A 16,002-nucleotide genomic window follows, 5' to 3' on the forward strand; every position below is an offset into this window, starting at 1 on the left:
AGTCTGTTTTTCATTTTCATTTGAGGGAAATAAGATGACTTTGGGATGGGATGGTTGAAAATGGAGAAGAGTCACGAGGATGATAAATGACAAACCTCGAAACTTATAAATATACAGAAGGAAACGAAGCCTAGGCGAGAAATATGTGCAACTAAGCCGAATTTTAAAAGTTATTAACTGGTGAGTTTCATTCGCTGAAAAAATCGGTTTTGCTTGCCGCAAAATCAGAATCGAGCGTGTATACACTTTGTAGCACTTAAACCTAGAGGAAATTTGCCCGGGGGATTCACTAAATGTGATTATTAAGCGAGGAAAATGGGAATATTTTAAATATTTTGTTTCACGACTCGTTTAACGATACAAGTGTTGAATTTGTTTTGATTATATCGATAAATACTAGTTGCTAATAGCCATAGGTTTTTGTCGAAAAAAAATATTCTCAGTTAAAATGAGAGGAATACTGAATGTTTTTTTTTAACCCAAACTATTTACCTAGTTTTGATGAGATCATTAAGACTAGAGAGCAGAAAATGGAAAGTTTAAGTCGCGTTCGCTGAATCGAGCGCGTCGCGATCCTAGAAGTTACAATATATCCATTTCACCGTTGCATTTTTCCAGTCGTCAATTTAAACCGAAAAGTCAATTTTATTGAAGCCTTTTTCCATGGTCAATTCGAAGTAGGTAAACAATTGTAGTGTGGTTGTTGTCGCGCTTGTGAGATAAGTTTAAATAGAGAGAATTGGAGGAAATCACCTTTGACCAAAGCATTTGATAAAATTAGGCGTTGGCATGGAAACAGCAGTGGAAACATTGTTCGTAATAGCAAGGCAAACAATAGGAGTAAAATATGTGAACGGAAGAGAAAATGCAAAATATGCTAAAGCAAACCTGACCTGCTCATATAGAGCTAAAGCAAGAGATGGAATTATATGTTACGCCTTGGTTCTCGTGTTTACTTAGTTCTAAACGATAGCTATAATTTTATCGCGGTAACCCGCTAAAATGGCGGCGCTGAATGCAGCGATCAGACAGAAGCGATTCACACAAGTGAAGTTGCTACTTGATATCGGGGTTGATGTTAACCAGCAGGATTCTGAAATGAGGCGGACGGCTCTAATGCAACTTTGCTTTCTCGACGATGAGAGCAAAGCGGCCAAATATGTCCGAGTATTACTTGAAAGAGGAGCGAAAGTCGGTTTGAAAGACAAGGATGGACTCACCGCTCTGTCGCACGCGTGTAAACTCGGACTGGAGCAATTAGTTTCGATTATGCTTGAGGAAGCAAGTGATTTTGATCTCAATTCGCAAGATAAGCTCGGAAATACAGCACTCCATCATGCCGCGTTGTCAGGCAATTTCGTGGTCTTAAATCTTCTGCTAAACAAATTAAAACGATTTAAAATGAACGTCGACAAGTTGAACAAAAGAGGAGAAACCCCCTTGATTGTCGCGTCTAAGTCAGGAAATTTCTTTTGCGCACGAATTCTCGTATCAGAGGGTAAAGCTTCCAAAGGAGCGCGCGATTATATCGAATTTAAAACTGCTGAGGAATGGGGAAGGACGAAAGAAAGTCTCCGCTCCGCATCCAAATCGCCGCTTTTCCGAGTTATGCAGCTTCCGCCTCGAATGTCTTTAGATTCTCAGAGCCGAGGATCAAAGGATGATGTTCATTTACCAAAACAGAAAGATAATAAGAGGCCGAACACCGCACCAGGGCACCTCTTAAGCCAACCAAGTGAGAGAACTCACAGGGAAAACCTTCGAGATCTCTTCCGCGTATACGAAGAACACGTCTCCGGCGCTTTTCGAATCGGAGTTAAGCCCAGACCTGTTATTGTGACCACAGAATCAGTTTGCAGCATTAACGACGGTACTAGTCAAGATGATGATGATATTTGCGAGCTACCTTATCCCCCGGTATCGCCTATTTCTTTTCAACCCGTCGGTCGACGCTTTAGCATCAGCAAAGCAGGCAAACTAGCTCTCAATACAAACACCGTTCTAAGAAGGGCTTCCCTGGCAACGGTGTCAACAACTGGCAGCCTGAGTAAACCGTTACAACGGCGAGGATCCCAATCGTTTGGCCCAAATAATGGTAGAAGGCTTTCTCAATCAATGCCTCTGTCGCCGAGAGTCAGAAGAGGCTCGATGAACGTGATGACTAAGATCACGAAAGTGCCCTCACTGAATGTAAACAAAGAAAAGAGCGAAACGAAAAACACTTTGGCTCCTACTGATTCTAGCTCTACACCTTCGAGACCATCCGTCTCTGTTAACTCAGACAAACTGTTTGCCAAGCTTCAAACTTTAGCCGAAGAAAGTGACTCTGAAGGAGAGGAAAACGGTGGCGAGATTTTACATAGAAGTTCACCAGCAAACCTTTTTTCACAAATGTGACTGCATTTTTGCCGGGCGGATAGAAATTAAAAAAATAACTGTAAATTAATGAAATCAAGTTACAGCCAAACAAGGCTAACAAACGAAAAATGTATGAAGTGCGAGATTATTTGTTTCAGAAGAGAATTCATCTCAAAAAAAGGAGAACAAATTATGTTGTTCGCCGACTAATATTAAAAGTGACAAGTATTGTTTGATTAGGGAAGATTAAATTTGTATTGCTTTTCTTCGTATTTTAACCATTCAAATACAATGCTGCAGTCGTTAGAAGAAATTTATTGAAAATAGCCAAACAATTTTTCAAATATAAGCGACTCTAAACCATGAGCGGTCCATCCAAGAAAGAAAAAAAACAAGAAAACAAGAATATTGATTTTAGCGCTGGGCATGGAACTCAGGAAGTGAATCGCACCACTCTTAGAATTCCGCATGAGGCGCTAACATTAATATATTTTTTTATTTTTGCGCTGATGTTTTTTCATTTGCTTGACAGACATCGCCGAAAAGGGGGAAATTCTTGGTGTGTCAAGTGTTTCGTCTCGAAATGACAAAGGCCCGGTTTGCGCATTTCCCTTTAAATTGCGTTTCTGAAACAATACGTTGTGTTAGGTATATGAAAAGCACCTCCATTTTTTTCAGAAATAGAGACAGAAACATATCCACGGAGACACAGTAATACAGTCTTGGGATGGATGCCTAAAAAATTAAAGTTTTTTACGGGGATGCTCAGCATCAAGGTTTTTAGCCAGGCTTTATTTTGTCTTCAGTTTGAGTACGATTAGATGAAACAGGCTACAGATACCACATTACAAATAGTTAATGATAGTTTTTCTTGCCCTTTTCTTTGCCTAAAATCGTTAGGAAAAGGAGTCTTCACTTTTGTGAGGAGTATATTCCCGTATAACATAAATCTATTTCTACTATCAAAAATGTTGCGTTCTGGTTGGCTGCGCTACTCGCTATTTACTCAGTGATAGACAATGAGTTAAATAAGTAGACATTATTCTGCAAAAACATAACTTGAGCCTGTGTCTTGTTGATAAGTTTTGAACGATTAGTAGATTTACACTACCACCCGATAGAAGTTTAAAGTTAATAAATCTAACCATGAAGCAGTCTGAAGTAGAAAAAAAACTCCTTTCCCACCCCCTGAGGGTACAAGTCTAATACTAAAGCGCTATTTCTGACATGTCCATGTTTCCCAGGCTCCGCGTGTATTGTCGTGTTTGCACCTGATACTATAAGGGCAGTGTCGACACAGACTTGAACACCTTTTGTCGTCCACTGAGTATTTCTTACCACTGCTACTTTTAAATATCAATTTACATCTGGGCTGATACTTCTTGTGGCAGCGACACTGAAATTTAACAGCAGAACAACGGTGTCAGGAGGGTCTGGATGGAATTGACCTTCAGCCGTAAAGTGGCAAAAAAAATTAGTCGTTAGCTGTAAACATTGACAAATTTTAATCGTTAGTTTTGAAAAAAAAGTTAGCTGAGAAAATTTTTCTTCTAATCGCAACGGAAAGAAATGAACCGCTAGCCGTAAAATGGTCGAAATTCTGTCCGTGAGCAGTAAAAGCCATCACCCTATCGACATACTCTGTCAGATTGATTCATTGAAAAACCCATAACATTCTCAAAGTGAAATTAAACTCTTTCAATCTCATGGAACAAAATAATACAAAATTACTGTTGGATCTTGGAGAGATCACCTAGAATATGTTCCTCCTCCCCAACCTCCTCGCCTCCCCTCGCCCAATACGCCACCCACGCAAGCCTCTGTAAGCCTCGATCTCATGTTCTCTACGCAGACCCTTTTAACCGAGTATATCTTTTTGAAGTTTCTTTATGACGCAGAATCATCACTCATCAACAAAGAAATTTAACCAAACATTTCCTTAAAGATGACTTTATGAATAAAATCTTATACATCCAATGTTGTTCCTTTTTCAGGCTTAAAAAGAAGTGAAGACAGACAGTTCTTAGCTTGTTTTCGAATCTTAATTCAAAAAGGACACAAACTCTCTTTTTTAAAAAAGAACCACAGTCTGATTCTTAGCTGCATTTTTCATCGTTTTTGCATGTTATGATATAACGGCAAGCGTCATCATTGTTTTCTGGAATTTTAGACCAAATTCCAGTCAGAAGAAGTGTCACTTTTCTCGCCTTCTTCCAATTTAGTTTAATCATGAAAAACGTGATAATATGGTTGTTTCTTCTCCCAATTTGAAAAATTTGTTAGACTCCATCGAGAAAAGCAATCCAATAGGTATCCCATTTTTTTCCCTCCTATTTAAGAGGCTACAACCAGCTTATGATATACAGCCGGTCGATAAATGAAAGTAGTTTCAAAAATATCTTATGATGTGATCATTTACACTGTGTTGTGAGACACGATATGTTGTAGTGCGCTTTACGTATGTTTAGCACAGCGACGTTTGATTCAAAATCGGATGAAAAGCAATCAACTGTGAAACATCAAACAAGTGAAACACACTTCCAGAGAAATTTGGGTGAAAACGAAGAACAGTACGCCATGCAGAGCTAATAATAAACAGCAACAACAGGGAGATTTGCTTATTAAATCAGTGACCTGGGAAAACGGCCCTGGAGGTGTCTCTCACGCTTGATCTCCTACGTTAAAATTTTCGATTTTGTCTTAAGTGGTTTTTAAAGATAATCTGACAATACTTTCGTGGTTGGTTTCAATTTATTACAAAAATTAAGGTAAACGTGATTCATCTTTGTTACTCACCGCCGGGAGAATCGTTCTTCTCCTCCGCCAACTAAAACTCAACGAGATTTGCAGTGAAAGAATCAAAAACATCACCAGGAACCACTTCCATGCACAAACCATAGTTGGATATTCGTATCTGTTCAGGATTAAAATATTGTTGATTAGTTATGAGGTATACAAATCTGGATCTTTGAAATCAATTTCCTATCAGGAAGCATAGAGAAGAAATCCATCAAGCTAGATGTACTTGCCTGTTTTGAAAAATGAAAGGAAAATCCAGGTTATACAACCAATTTCAAGTTTCTTTGAAATGCACCGACAAATACGTTGCTCAAGTAGTTAATTAATACTGTAATATGAGAAAACAAAAATACTCAAGGTCGAAACTTGTATTTTTTTGTAGCTATGAAATAACTTGTAAAATCGACAATTATTACCATAGAGTCATTGCTGACTCATTTCCTTTTCGGACAAACAAAACACTAACCAAAGAAATAGCTACTTTTATGGCCGAAATAACCTAGTAGATGTGTGTAACCTTGGCTTCGAAATGTATTTCACAAGAATGATCTTCAACTTTACCTAAAAAAGTACATTTGTGACGTCATTACAGTTACTTGCACTGATTATAAAAGAGATTTTTAATTTCGTTTGTGTAATTTTCTACTAGAACTTCAATAGGTTTTCTTTGTGTGAAATCGGTATTATTTTGACTCTGTTATTGCGAGTCTTTTTCGCCGCTAATACACGCGCACGTACAGTGATTTCTATCGTCATGACCTGTTAATATTTCATTCCTAACAAATAACAAGACTTACCTGTTCTGCGAAAGGGCATGATCGTTTTGGCTAACAGGCTCAATTAGTTTTCGTAATTGCGTTTTGTCTGAGCCAATAGCAATAAGAACTGTTTTATAATTTTTTGTTACAAGTAATTGCCTCTACGTGAAAACAAAATCTTTTCTAGCCTCTCCCCTCCCCCTTTCCCCTCCCCCCTCCCAATTGTGGGCATTATATCTCCCAGTGCCACACACGCCGTGATTGGTTCATTGAGCGGGCCGCTCAGCAAAGTGAGTTTTCCTTTTTTCGACGGGCCAAATTTAAATTTAAAATATCTTGGTTTCTGCAAATTGGTATGTTAATGTTGCCAACGACTGACTAAAAATTCGAATTGTTTGGTTCGCTTTCGATGTTTGTCAGTCATTTCAAGCCATTCTGCGAGGCTTTAAATCAAAACTTGCCAACCTAAGGATCTCTCATGCTACACGTTTCGCCTATAAATCTGGCTTCAAATACTGCTAAGAGTTTATGAACATGTAAAATCGATAAATTCATTGATACGTTGAGTACAACTAGTCTTAGTGAGAGAAACTTGATTTCATCACACGTACTTTATACACGATATTGTGTAGGAGACAAAGTTATCAAAATTATGAACAACCTATTATTCATTTACCAAATCTACCCTCAATCTTCCCTCAATATATATTTCTTGTTAGTCTTCAATTTAACAGAACCGCAAAGACATTGTGCAAAAGTCGCAACATAAGACATATAATGTGTGGGTATGTTGTAATGTGTCACTACCTGTCCAAATAGCTGCGATTGTGACGGAAAACAATAACCCTCAACTGCCCAATATCAATATTCATATTCTCCGTACTTTCTTCTTTACATTTCATGTTACTAATAAAGAGAATTTGTTTGACAATCAGGAGTTTCTTCGATTGGCTATTATTTCCTACATTCTCATGACCTTTACATTTGATTCAAGGGTGACAGTGTAAGGAGAAACTAGAAGCCAATCACTCTTTGGGGTTGAGGGGTTGATGTCCACATTTGAGGAGAGAGAGTCAGAGAATGAACGCCAAATTGCATACTTGCAACGAGTACAGTCTAAGTCAAAAAGGTATCATCTTGTAGTCACATTCACGTACAGTTTTAAAAGCGTACTTTATTACTAGCGATTCACTAAAACAAACATTTATGACAAATGCCGAATTACTAAATACGAACTCGAGAGACCAAAAAAAATCAAAAAACAAACAAAACGTACAAATGCGATAGAAATTAGCGAAAATACACAAGAAAAAAATAGAATACTTACAAAATCTGTGCGGCAACTCAGGAAAAACACAAAACGCTAAGGTGCAAGACAGGAATGCTAACTTTTATACTAATTTAAACCAGAAGAAAATACAGCAAATGAACTTACGTAACTAACAATAAACGACTACGTAACGCGACGCCGAGAACAAAAAACTACGAATATTTTGAACAACAGCAACAAAACCAAACTAAACGTGATGAAATAACTAGAATAATTAGACAACAAAGAATTTGGAAAAAAATCGCGAAAGAATTCAATTCTTGTGGCTACACATCTAGTTTTGGCCATTTTTTTTTTTTAATTTTATTTTTAGGCTTATTTGAAACCTGAGACGAAAATTGCCGAAAAATGAGATCATTTGTTACGATGTTGTGATATTAATCATTTTCTTTATTCCTGTAAAACATTACGTGCATCATCAAGGGCATCATCCCTAAAATGGCACTACTCAGTGCCGACATCAAAATATCAACTTAAAGATAGTGGATAACGTAATATGAGACTGAGAAAACAGGAAAAACTATTTGAACCATCTTCATTGCCAACTTTCTCTACGTCTCATCTACCCAGATTATACCATACAAGTCTTGTTTGATGTTTTTAAAAGTGATGTTTAGGCTTATACCCTACGAATAATTTGTGTACGGTATTTATAGATAGCTTATTGACTGGGTATTGATCATTTTTTCGGTGAATTTAAGAGGTGGTCGGCATAAAATCAGTAGGAAGGATAAGTCAAATGTGTGGTAGCCTGAGATAAATTACCTAGCTCAGTATTTCTATTACTTTACGACATAATCCATAAGCATAAAAGAAAGACTACTAAGGCCCTTTGAAGAAGAAGAAAAATGACAGCTAACTAGCGATTGCGCTCTGAGCTTTTATGTGCAAGATCAGAGAATGAATTCTTCGAAACGATAAAATAATTCATACCTGAGCACTGTGGTTAATTAACTTGGCCAAAAAGAGGTCAAGCTTTTGAACAGCTTCTGAACAGCGTAGTCTTCAAGAACTTGAAAGTTACCGAACAAACTATCGATATCTTCTACGCGTATACAAGCCAGCGTTACCTTCCTTAACTAAGCGCGGAGTCATTTAGATTTAATTACAATCTCAGGTTGAGCATCATTCGTCAAAAAAGTCCCTGTAAACCTTTAAGGAGCTTAACCACCCACAATTAACCCTCTTTGTTCCGAAACATTTTAGGAGTGGCGATCAATATAACTTTGTGGGTTTCTTTTTTTGTTACACAGTTGCCACAATTGACGTCACTCTTAAACCACACCTACTGAGTACCTGTAATGCCATTATGTTCGCCCAATATAATATCACCCAACGTTAGTGTAGAATGGTCTATTCATCATCTTTAATCATAATTTTTTCAGTTTATCACTGGTTTCAGTGTTCTGTTGTCGCAAAATGACACAATTTAAAACAATGCAAATGTAGGATATATCAACTGAAAGGAAACCAGGAACTTTATCGTCTTGTTACGAGCTGGAGGGAACCACATTTTATTTTCGTTACCTTTTTATACATTTTTTCTCTCTTGTTACTGACAAGGAGTGAAGCAAACCGAATGAAAAAAGTTTTCAAGCAACGGTTGTTCTCCTAGTTTTGCTAACGTTAAGTCCGACTATCTTAGAAAGAACAAGCATCAGACCATAAGCCCTACGTCACAAAATTTAGCGACAATTCTAGGAAAAAAAAAACAAAAAAGAAAAAAAAAATCAACCTTTCGTTTTCTTCCTGTGTGTGAACATCTGAACGCGTGAAGCTTAATTCCTTACGGGACTCAATTTATTTTCCTTGCCCTACTCTCGTAACATGACGAAAATAGCCTCTTTGTTTCCTGATCGAGCCAAAAAAATTATCATCTCTCTCGTTATAGGAATTTCTTGGCGTTTGGTCGCATAACGTGGACCAGTAAAGCGTCTGAACTTTAAAACAATACCATTCTAATGAGAATTTCCAAATTGTACATAGAGACTGTACCCCAGGGTGGTTCCGGTTTGAGAAAAAAGGATAATTTCTGACCTCATTTGCCTTCTTCCCTCACCCGTCGAAAACCGAGAGGCCTTGAAGACGAGGTTGATTTTGTATAATCGGTTTTCTGCGTATGCTTAGCCATACTTAGTACTATTGAAAAACAAAAAAGATGTCCCAAAAGATTCCCAAATTTTTATTTTCCTAACTAGATATTACGAAAGTTAAAACTGAACTTCAGCTATACACCAACATGTTGGTTTTTGTCGACTAAACCTATTCCTACATGAATTTTTTTGGAGAGATTTAACTTGCGAGCAAGCCTTCATTTATGGCGCTTAAACACGAGCGTTTCTTCGCCCGCGGGAAAGTATAAGACCTTGAGGAACACGAGCCCGTGAGAGGTCTGTAAAGGGGTCCAGCACTCATTATTAGTGCCAGACCCCCAGTAAACCTATCTCCAACTCGGCTCCATTCTTCCCGCGGGAGAAGAAACGTGCATCCGGCAGCTCTAATAATAGGAGTCTGCTCAGGGGCTAATGAAATCGAAATTTTAAAAACCAAAAATTGACATTGAAAAAATTTCGTTACACAGTTAGAAACACTTGGTTGAGGAACAAACGACAATCAAGTAGTGTTGACGTCTATAGAATGACTGACAATGATACCACTCGAAAGCTCTTTCTTGTGCAGTTAAAACTTAGCTAACGTTTCTCGTGGGAAACGCACTCTAGTAAATGTGTTTTTGCACACAGAGACAGCAACAGAACGTGTAAAACGCCGGAAAGAATGACAAATAACATTTACACTGCAAAATTTGCATGAGTCAGAAAGCTGGCATACATCTATAGACGTATGTCTTATGATAATCATTGAATTCAGTGTACAGGCAGTGACAGTGCAGTCCACAATCACAGTCTTTATAACTTCTGTCAAATCTTCCGTTCTTCTCAATCATGCGACAGATTTTCGCATCACAAACCTCAGAACACTGTGGGAGTTAAATGAAAAGAAAAGGTTATGTTAGTAACATTGCTAGAACGAATGTCATGTTGATGTTCATCAGACTTAATGTGTTCCCTTTTAAACTGTTCAATGGAGTTAATCTTCACGGGTATAAATACATTTTGGGCGGGGGTAAAATGAAGCTTAAGGAAAGATCCAAACCATATTTATACCCACGGAAAAAAAATTTGTGTCGTTACTCGGGGCTGGAAGAGGAATCATGAGTCATGAATCATAGCGGTTGATTAAGAAAGAGTTGTAAATTTGCGTGTTAATTACTATGGAATCACAAAAATTACCAGACGTGAAAAAAAAAATTGTCAGGAAATCATGAGTAATTGGGCAAAAAGAAAGCACGAATCACAAATCACGAATCACGAATTTCGAAAGTCAAATGATACCGCTTTCACCTCCAATTCTCACCTTCCCGTTTTTTGTCCACCCTAAAACTGAAGGACGTAGAAAGTTAATGGTATCTGTTTGAATGGGCTATGGTTAATTCACCACCATTGAGAGTCAAATCGCCACCGGTGGCGATTTCACTCTAGCGTTACGTTTAGCCTTTCTTATGAAACTTCATAACACTACATCAAATGAAAGCCAAATTGCAATAGGATATTGCGAAATTAGAAGCGCGAACAAATATAACGAAAAGAACTCAGAATATATGCGTAGCGTCTCAATTATGGAACTTTAGCCGTTTAATTAAATAAAGCATTTTGATATCACGAAGATTGATCAGTCTACGTGCAAGGAAACCAGATGAAACCAGATAAAACTTACATAAGATGAAAACTAAAATGTAAACATGTAAGATTCAGTGAAGGGCAAAAATGAACCACTGTACAATCCATCATTATTTAAATTGAGAAAACATGTCACTGCATAATTTCTTAGAAGATATGTCAAAGACTTGGGCTTCGTGCTTCACCATGGGTTCCAAACACCAAACACCATCTGTTTCTTGGTGTCTGGAATCAGTGATGATTACTTCTCGATTTGTGGGCTTTGCAAGACACAGTTTTTATAAGACAGTAAAGTTAATAAACCTCGAAAGAAAGAATTTTGAAGTGAATTCGAAGCGCCTTTCGGTCAATTTGAGCACTTGTTAACTCATCGATCGCCCCCACAGAATTAGAGAAATTTAACAGCCAAAATTTCGTTCGGCGTTTCGGGAAATACTTATAGGGGTGTGCTCCTTGATCAAAAAGTCTGAGAAAGTTTTTAGAAATCTAGAGAAAGACGATAATACTTCGTTCTGCGACGATATTGATCGAATAATCAAACGAATGCGACCGTCGGAGGGTACATCGCTGATATAGGATTTATTGTTCTAATAAATTCAAAGTTTGATCCGTGTGCAGTAACTCCTAAAGGACTCCAAGCCGCTTTCTACAAAATTTCGCTGTGTTTGCGCGCACTCTTAACTTTGCATCATCAAACCAAAAAAACGAATAAACTTCAAGATCTAGGCTTTCATATGATACAAGTTTCATTAGATTTGATTACGAATTGTGTTCATAAAAACGAAACTCGATCGTGTTAAAGGTCACGTCGATATTACTTGTGCTTAAGGTGATTCCTCAGAAAAAAAGTTATCGAACAATTTATTTTAAACTTTCGCAATGTACCACTACTTCTTAGCCTTTGATGTACATTTCATACAATTTCATAAACATCGGCGAAAATCACTCGGATCAATATCAGTACCCCTTCCCTAACCCAACAACAGTCTATTGATAACTCAGTGGTGGCGAATTGACCGGATTCCGTCTAAAGTTCTTACCCATGCATCATCTTGATAAACTGAAGACCAGTGAAATACTTTTTCCTTGAGATTTTTCGGTGCACGTTTGAAGAAATACGGCGACAGTCCTCGGATTTCACCCGCTTCCAAGTGGGCCAGCAAAACTAGTAATAGACACTGGAATATTTTGCGAAACATCCTTAAAAGGAAAAAAAACAATCAGGGACTTCGTATTTATCGATAAAAGGTAAAAAAAAACAAACAAACAAACAAACGAAAAGAATTTTAAACCAAACTTGCCGACCTAAGAACTTGCGAAACTCAAAATTTCTGGTTAGGAGGATTATGACATCAATAGCGTGCGGTAGACATTTCCAGACAATGGGGGCATGAACAAGGCGTGGCAGACTTTCCAGACTTTCAAGAACAATGTAATTGCTCGATTTCTTAATTGAGGATAAACTTAAATTTGATATCCAAATTGGTTTACTCAAACGAATGCAAAAATTACCTCCCTTTTAAAGGCCTGCGTGACCTTTTAAACTTGAGATGTACCTTTTAAAAATCTCCAAGGTTCCATAAAACTGGGCTTGCTAAGGTTGATTCGACCAGTTATAGACTGAAGTTCTAAAATCCTGGTTAAGCCACTGGGCCTTCTAATTTGTTAGGAGGTCTCGCCCGGCTGTAGATGCTTCAAATCAAGTTTTCTAGTCTTAGCAAATCCGGTCTGGCTTTCTGTCCACGACGATTCGTTTCTTTCTTTGCAGAGCTAACAACTCGGAAAATGCGAGCTAGATTGTGATGCGCAGACGGCTTAAAACGAAGCTTGTCTCCGAGCCAACGAGCTATGGAAAAATCTTTTACGCCTTTTAGGCGCCGAAAAATTATAACAATTCTGAACCAAGCAATCCGCTCTATGAAAGTTTTAATAATGGTCACTTATTCCTGACGAAGATAAGGAAATATTGACGTATACAACCAAATAAAAAAAGATGTGTTATAAAAGTAATCAGCACTCTACTGACGTACTACCAACAAGTTACCGACGCGCTACGGGCGGTGACCGACACGCTGGTAGACAGTTCGCGCGAACATTCGACCAACTCTCACTCGACGCCTTGGCCGACGCGGCGGTTATCACGGAAACTTTAGCATTCCGTAATGTTTGTGGAATCAAGATGAGCCCGGAGTTGGTGCGCATGCTCTAGACTTATGGCGCTGACGAATTTAAAAACTTTACGGGAAAGGAATACGAAGTTTTCTCGTACTACAAGTGAATTCACTCCTTTACATGCACGAGTTGTCCTCCAAGTAGACACGAGCTTAATCCAAATGAAAATATTGATTATTTATCTTCGTTGGACGAAAAGAAACGTGTAATCTGACTAAAAAAGCAGTTTAGTCTCGACTTAGTGATAAGTCGCGTTTCGTTTTCTCCAAAGACATTTTTCATTTTTCAGACATTTGTCGCATTTCATAGAGGCACTCGCGCGTCTGAAAGGCTGAAGTATTTTTTTATTTTCTACGGGCAGCCAAAATCGTTTGATAAAATGGAAAAAGGCTTGAAATTCATGAAAAGTCGTATTGCTATTAATTAAGTCTCCTTTGCCTCACGAGCCAGATATTTTAAAATTGTGTTGGTTTTTCAGGCCAAATAATTGTCACGAAAGTTTGTTAACATCGTTATTACAAACGTTCTATTGACAATATGAAAGATTAGAGAGATTTATTAATTGCTTTAAATTAACTTTTTTCCATTGAACAAATGAAAATAATTGCCGCGTTTGCTGCGGTTTGTGGTAAGAGCCATAGTGACTTTGGTGTCATATCTTCTGTTCCAAACGTGCAATAAGTATTATAATTTGCTTTTGTGATAAGCCCCAAAGGTGGCCGAATAAAGACATAAATAGCAACATCATTATCTTCCAAGTGTTTTGAATTTATGCGATGTCTTTGTTTGTTATGATTCTTCGGAGGAAGACGCTGAAAAAATCGCTTCCTAGGAATATAACTTGGAGGCGAAACAGCCAAGACTGGAGTAAGTTTGGCTCTTCAGGAGTTGCTAGCCGCCCAGATAGCTAACAGTCCAAAACCCACATTCAAGTGAGGGTAATAACGAAACTCATTGACCGTGAAATCTAAAGAATAACAATGCATTCACGGTTGTTTGCTTTTATTACAGGACCAGAGATAAATATAATTCATTTTCCATGCAGTTTTCAAATTTAGAAAAGACGTTGTAATCAGACTTTAGACCAAAGGTGCATTTTGACTATAAACGATTCGATATCGCGGATAAAGTTAGCGCGCCAAAAATGTTTAACTGTCAGATCCCTTAGAATTTGCTTCTGGCAAAAACTTCCCGTTTCATTCTTCAGCTTTACCCTTGAAAAACTCTGCCCTCGAAAATTTACATTACACGATAACCTTAAAATTCTGGGGCCAGTAATAATTAGATTTACCTTACATGCAATTGTCCCGTAGCGAAGGCCTCTAACTCAGTCTACTCTTTGTGATGCAGCTTGCGTCCGTTCGTCTGCTAATCTGAATTATTGAATTTCCCTCGCTCTCTATTCTCCCAGCAGGCAAGCATCGTGATTGGTAGAACTGCGCGGTAACGAAAGATCTTTGGATATTGACCTCTCAGAATCTGTTGTAATAAATAGCAAATTTACAATTTTATCATACCTCCCCGAACAGCTCCCCACTGACTTATTCGCGCTATGTCGGTAGCATGGTAATTTAGCTAAGTTAAGTTAATCTACCAGCGGCCAACGGTTCTTGTTAAAGAAACTCCAGTTCTCGATACTATCCGTATTTTCGACGTTTTTGCATAATTCTGTGATATTCTTTCAGGTCAACCAGGATTCAAGTATCTGTTACAGTGTAAAATAGCGCTGGTTACGGGAGACAATTGATTTTTTCACCACTGCACTTGAAACAAGGTAGAAATTTGCACGGATTGGTTCAACTATATTTAGCGACAATTTCTTCGGACAAGTTAATGTGCACTGCACGTACGAAGATAAGAAAGTTTTTAAAACACGTACGAAATGGAAATTAGACATTCGTATAACGAACCAAAATCCTTGATGCTATTTTGATTTGCTTTTAATGACGAAAAACAGGAAATTCTTATAAAAATAAAGACGATTAGTGAAACACGTTTCCCTGTTGTGTGATCATGAAATACTTACTTTATCCTTTATCTGTGACATGATGAAATAAAAGCCTGCATTTCTGAGACAGAAAACTTTGCGGAAATTCTATTAGAATTTTCATCTAAAATTCATTAGCTAATACAAATACCACATTTTCCGCCGTGGTTACTATGCATGCATACAAAGTCGAGTTCTTTGTGCCTGACAAAATGCCAGAATGAGTTGGCGATCATGGGTTTCACTCTTGTACAAATATTTTCACAGTAAATTATCCTCAATTCTTTCTATTTTGCCAAATTATCACATCTTCATCGTGATGACAAAAGTTTCTTGAGAATGTTCTTGACGCATTTCTACCACAGTTAAGTTGTTTCTACGCGCGGTGCAATCAGTTTATTTTTGCCATTTGTAATCGTGTCTTCAGCCGTCTTCCGCAATCGCGCGATGTGAAATTTAGTTGGGTGGGAGAAGAGATAAAATTTGATTTAGGATTACAGAAATAACTCAGTTATCTTTCGTAATCAACAATTATGCTTGATGGCCATTTTTTCCGCTTTCTAATGTTCACATTCTGATCAATCCATCGATCCATGATCAACAGAACAAGCTAAGGGTGATGTAGAAATCTTATCGTTTTCCGACTTGGGATTCTGAAAATTCCAGGCTCCAAAACAGATACTCGTTTGGCACAGAAATCTTGAGAAAAATAGATTTTCAATGCCTTTCGGCTCCTACCTTCAATTAGCGTTTGACGGTCAACTGTTGAACAAGATTCGTAGTCTGAAGTAGCTTATAACAGGATGGCATCAGTGACGACTCTTTTAACAAACTTCAAACGCGCACGAGCAGGCATGGGTG

The 16,002-nt window shown here is 37.9% G+C and overlaps 1 protein-coding gene and 2 long non-coding RNA genes across 7 annotated transcripts; 1 reads left to right on the plus strand and 2 right to left on the minus strand.

The window, feature by feature from the left end:
* Window positions 1-834: 834 nt before the first annotated feature.
* Window positions 835-2,803, plus strand: LOC131786524 (neurogenic locus notch homolog protein 2-like). Its single transcript, XM_059103582.2, has one exon. It carries the CDS (start codon window positions 1,003-1,005, stop codon window positions 2,395-2,397), a length of 1,395 nt encoding a protein of 464 aa, XP_058959565.2. The 5' UTR covers window positions 835-1,002; the 3' UTR covers window positions 2,398-2,803.
* Window positions 2,804-3,131: 328 nt separating this feature from the next.
* LOC131786649 (uncharacterized) lies at window positions 3,132-8,325 on the minus strand. 4 transcript variants are annotated; one of them, XR_010717357.1, is made up of 4 exons: window positions 8,179-8,325; window positions 5,388-5,485; window positions 5,155-5,272; window positions 3,132-3,754 (listed from the first exon to the last, which is right to left on the minus strand). It is a non-coding gene; the product is annotated as an uncharacterized lncRNA (long non-coding RNA). The 4 variants fall into 4 exon arrangements; XR_010717356.1 differs by lacking the exon at window positions 8,179-8,325 and adding an exon at window positions 5,574-5,674; XR_009340386.2 differs by lacking the exon at window positions 5,388-5,485.
* A 1,081-nt stretch (window positions 8,326-9,406) lies between these two features.
* On the minus strand, window positions 9,407-15,974 carry LOC131786630 (uncharacterized). Of its 2 annotated transcripts, none has more exons than XR_009340383.2 (4): window positions 15,880-15,974; window positions 14,451-14,633; window positions 12,023-12,182; window positions 9,407-10,222 (listed from the first exon to the last, which is right to left on the minus strand). It is a non-coding gene; the product is annotated as an uncharacterized lncRNA (long non-coding RNA). The 2 variants fall into 2 exon arrangements; XR_009340382.2 differs by having other exon boundaries at window positions 14,446-14,633.
* Window positions 15,975-16,002: the final 28 nt, after the last annotated feature.

This window comes from Pocillopora verrucosa, chromosome 4 (assembly GCF_036669915.1).
Source record: "Pocillopora verrucosa isolate sample1 chromosome 4, ASM3666991v2, whole genome shotgun sequence".
NCBI classification, from domain to species: Eukaryota; Metazoa; Cnidaria; class Anthozoa; order Scleractinia; family Pocilloporidae; genus Pocillopora; species Pocillopora verrucosa.

Coding starts and splice junctions, on each gene's coding strand:
- LOC131786524 (XM_059103582.2), top strand. CDS start 1,003: ATGGCGGCGCTGAATGCAGCGATCAGACAGAAGCGATTCACACAAGTG.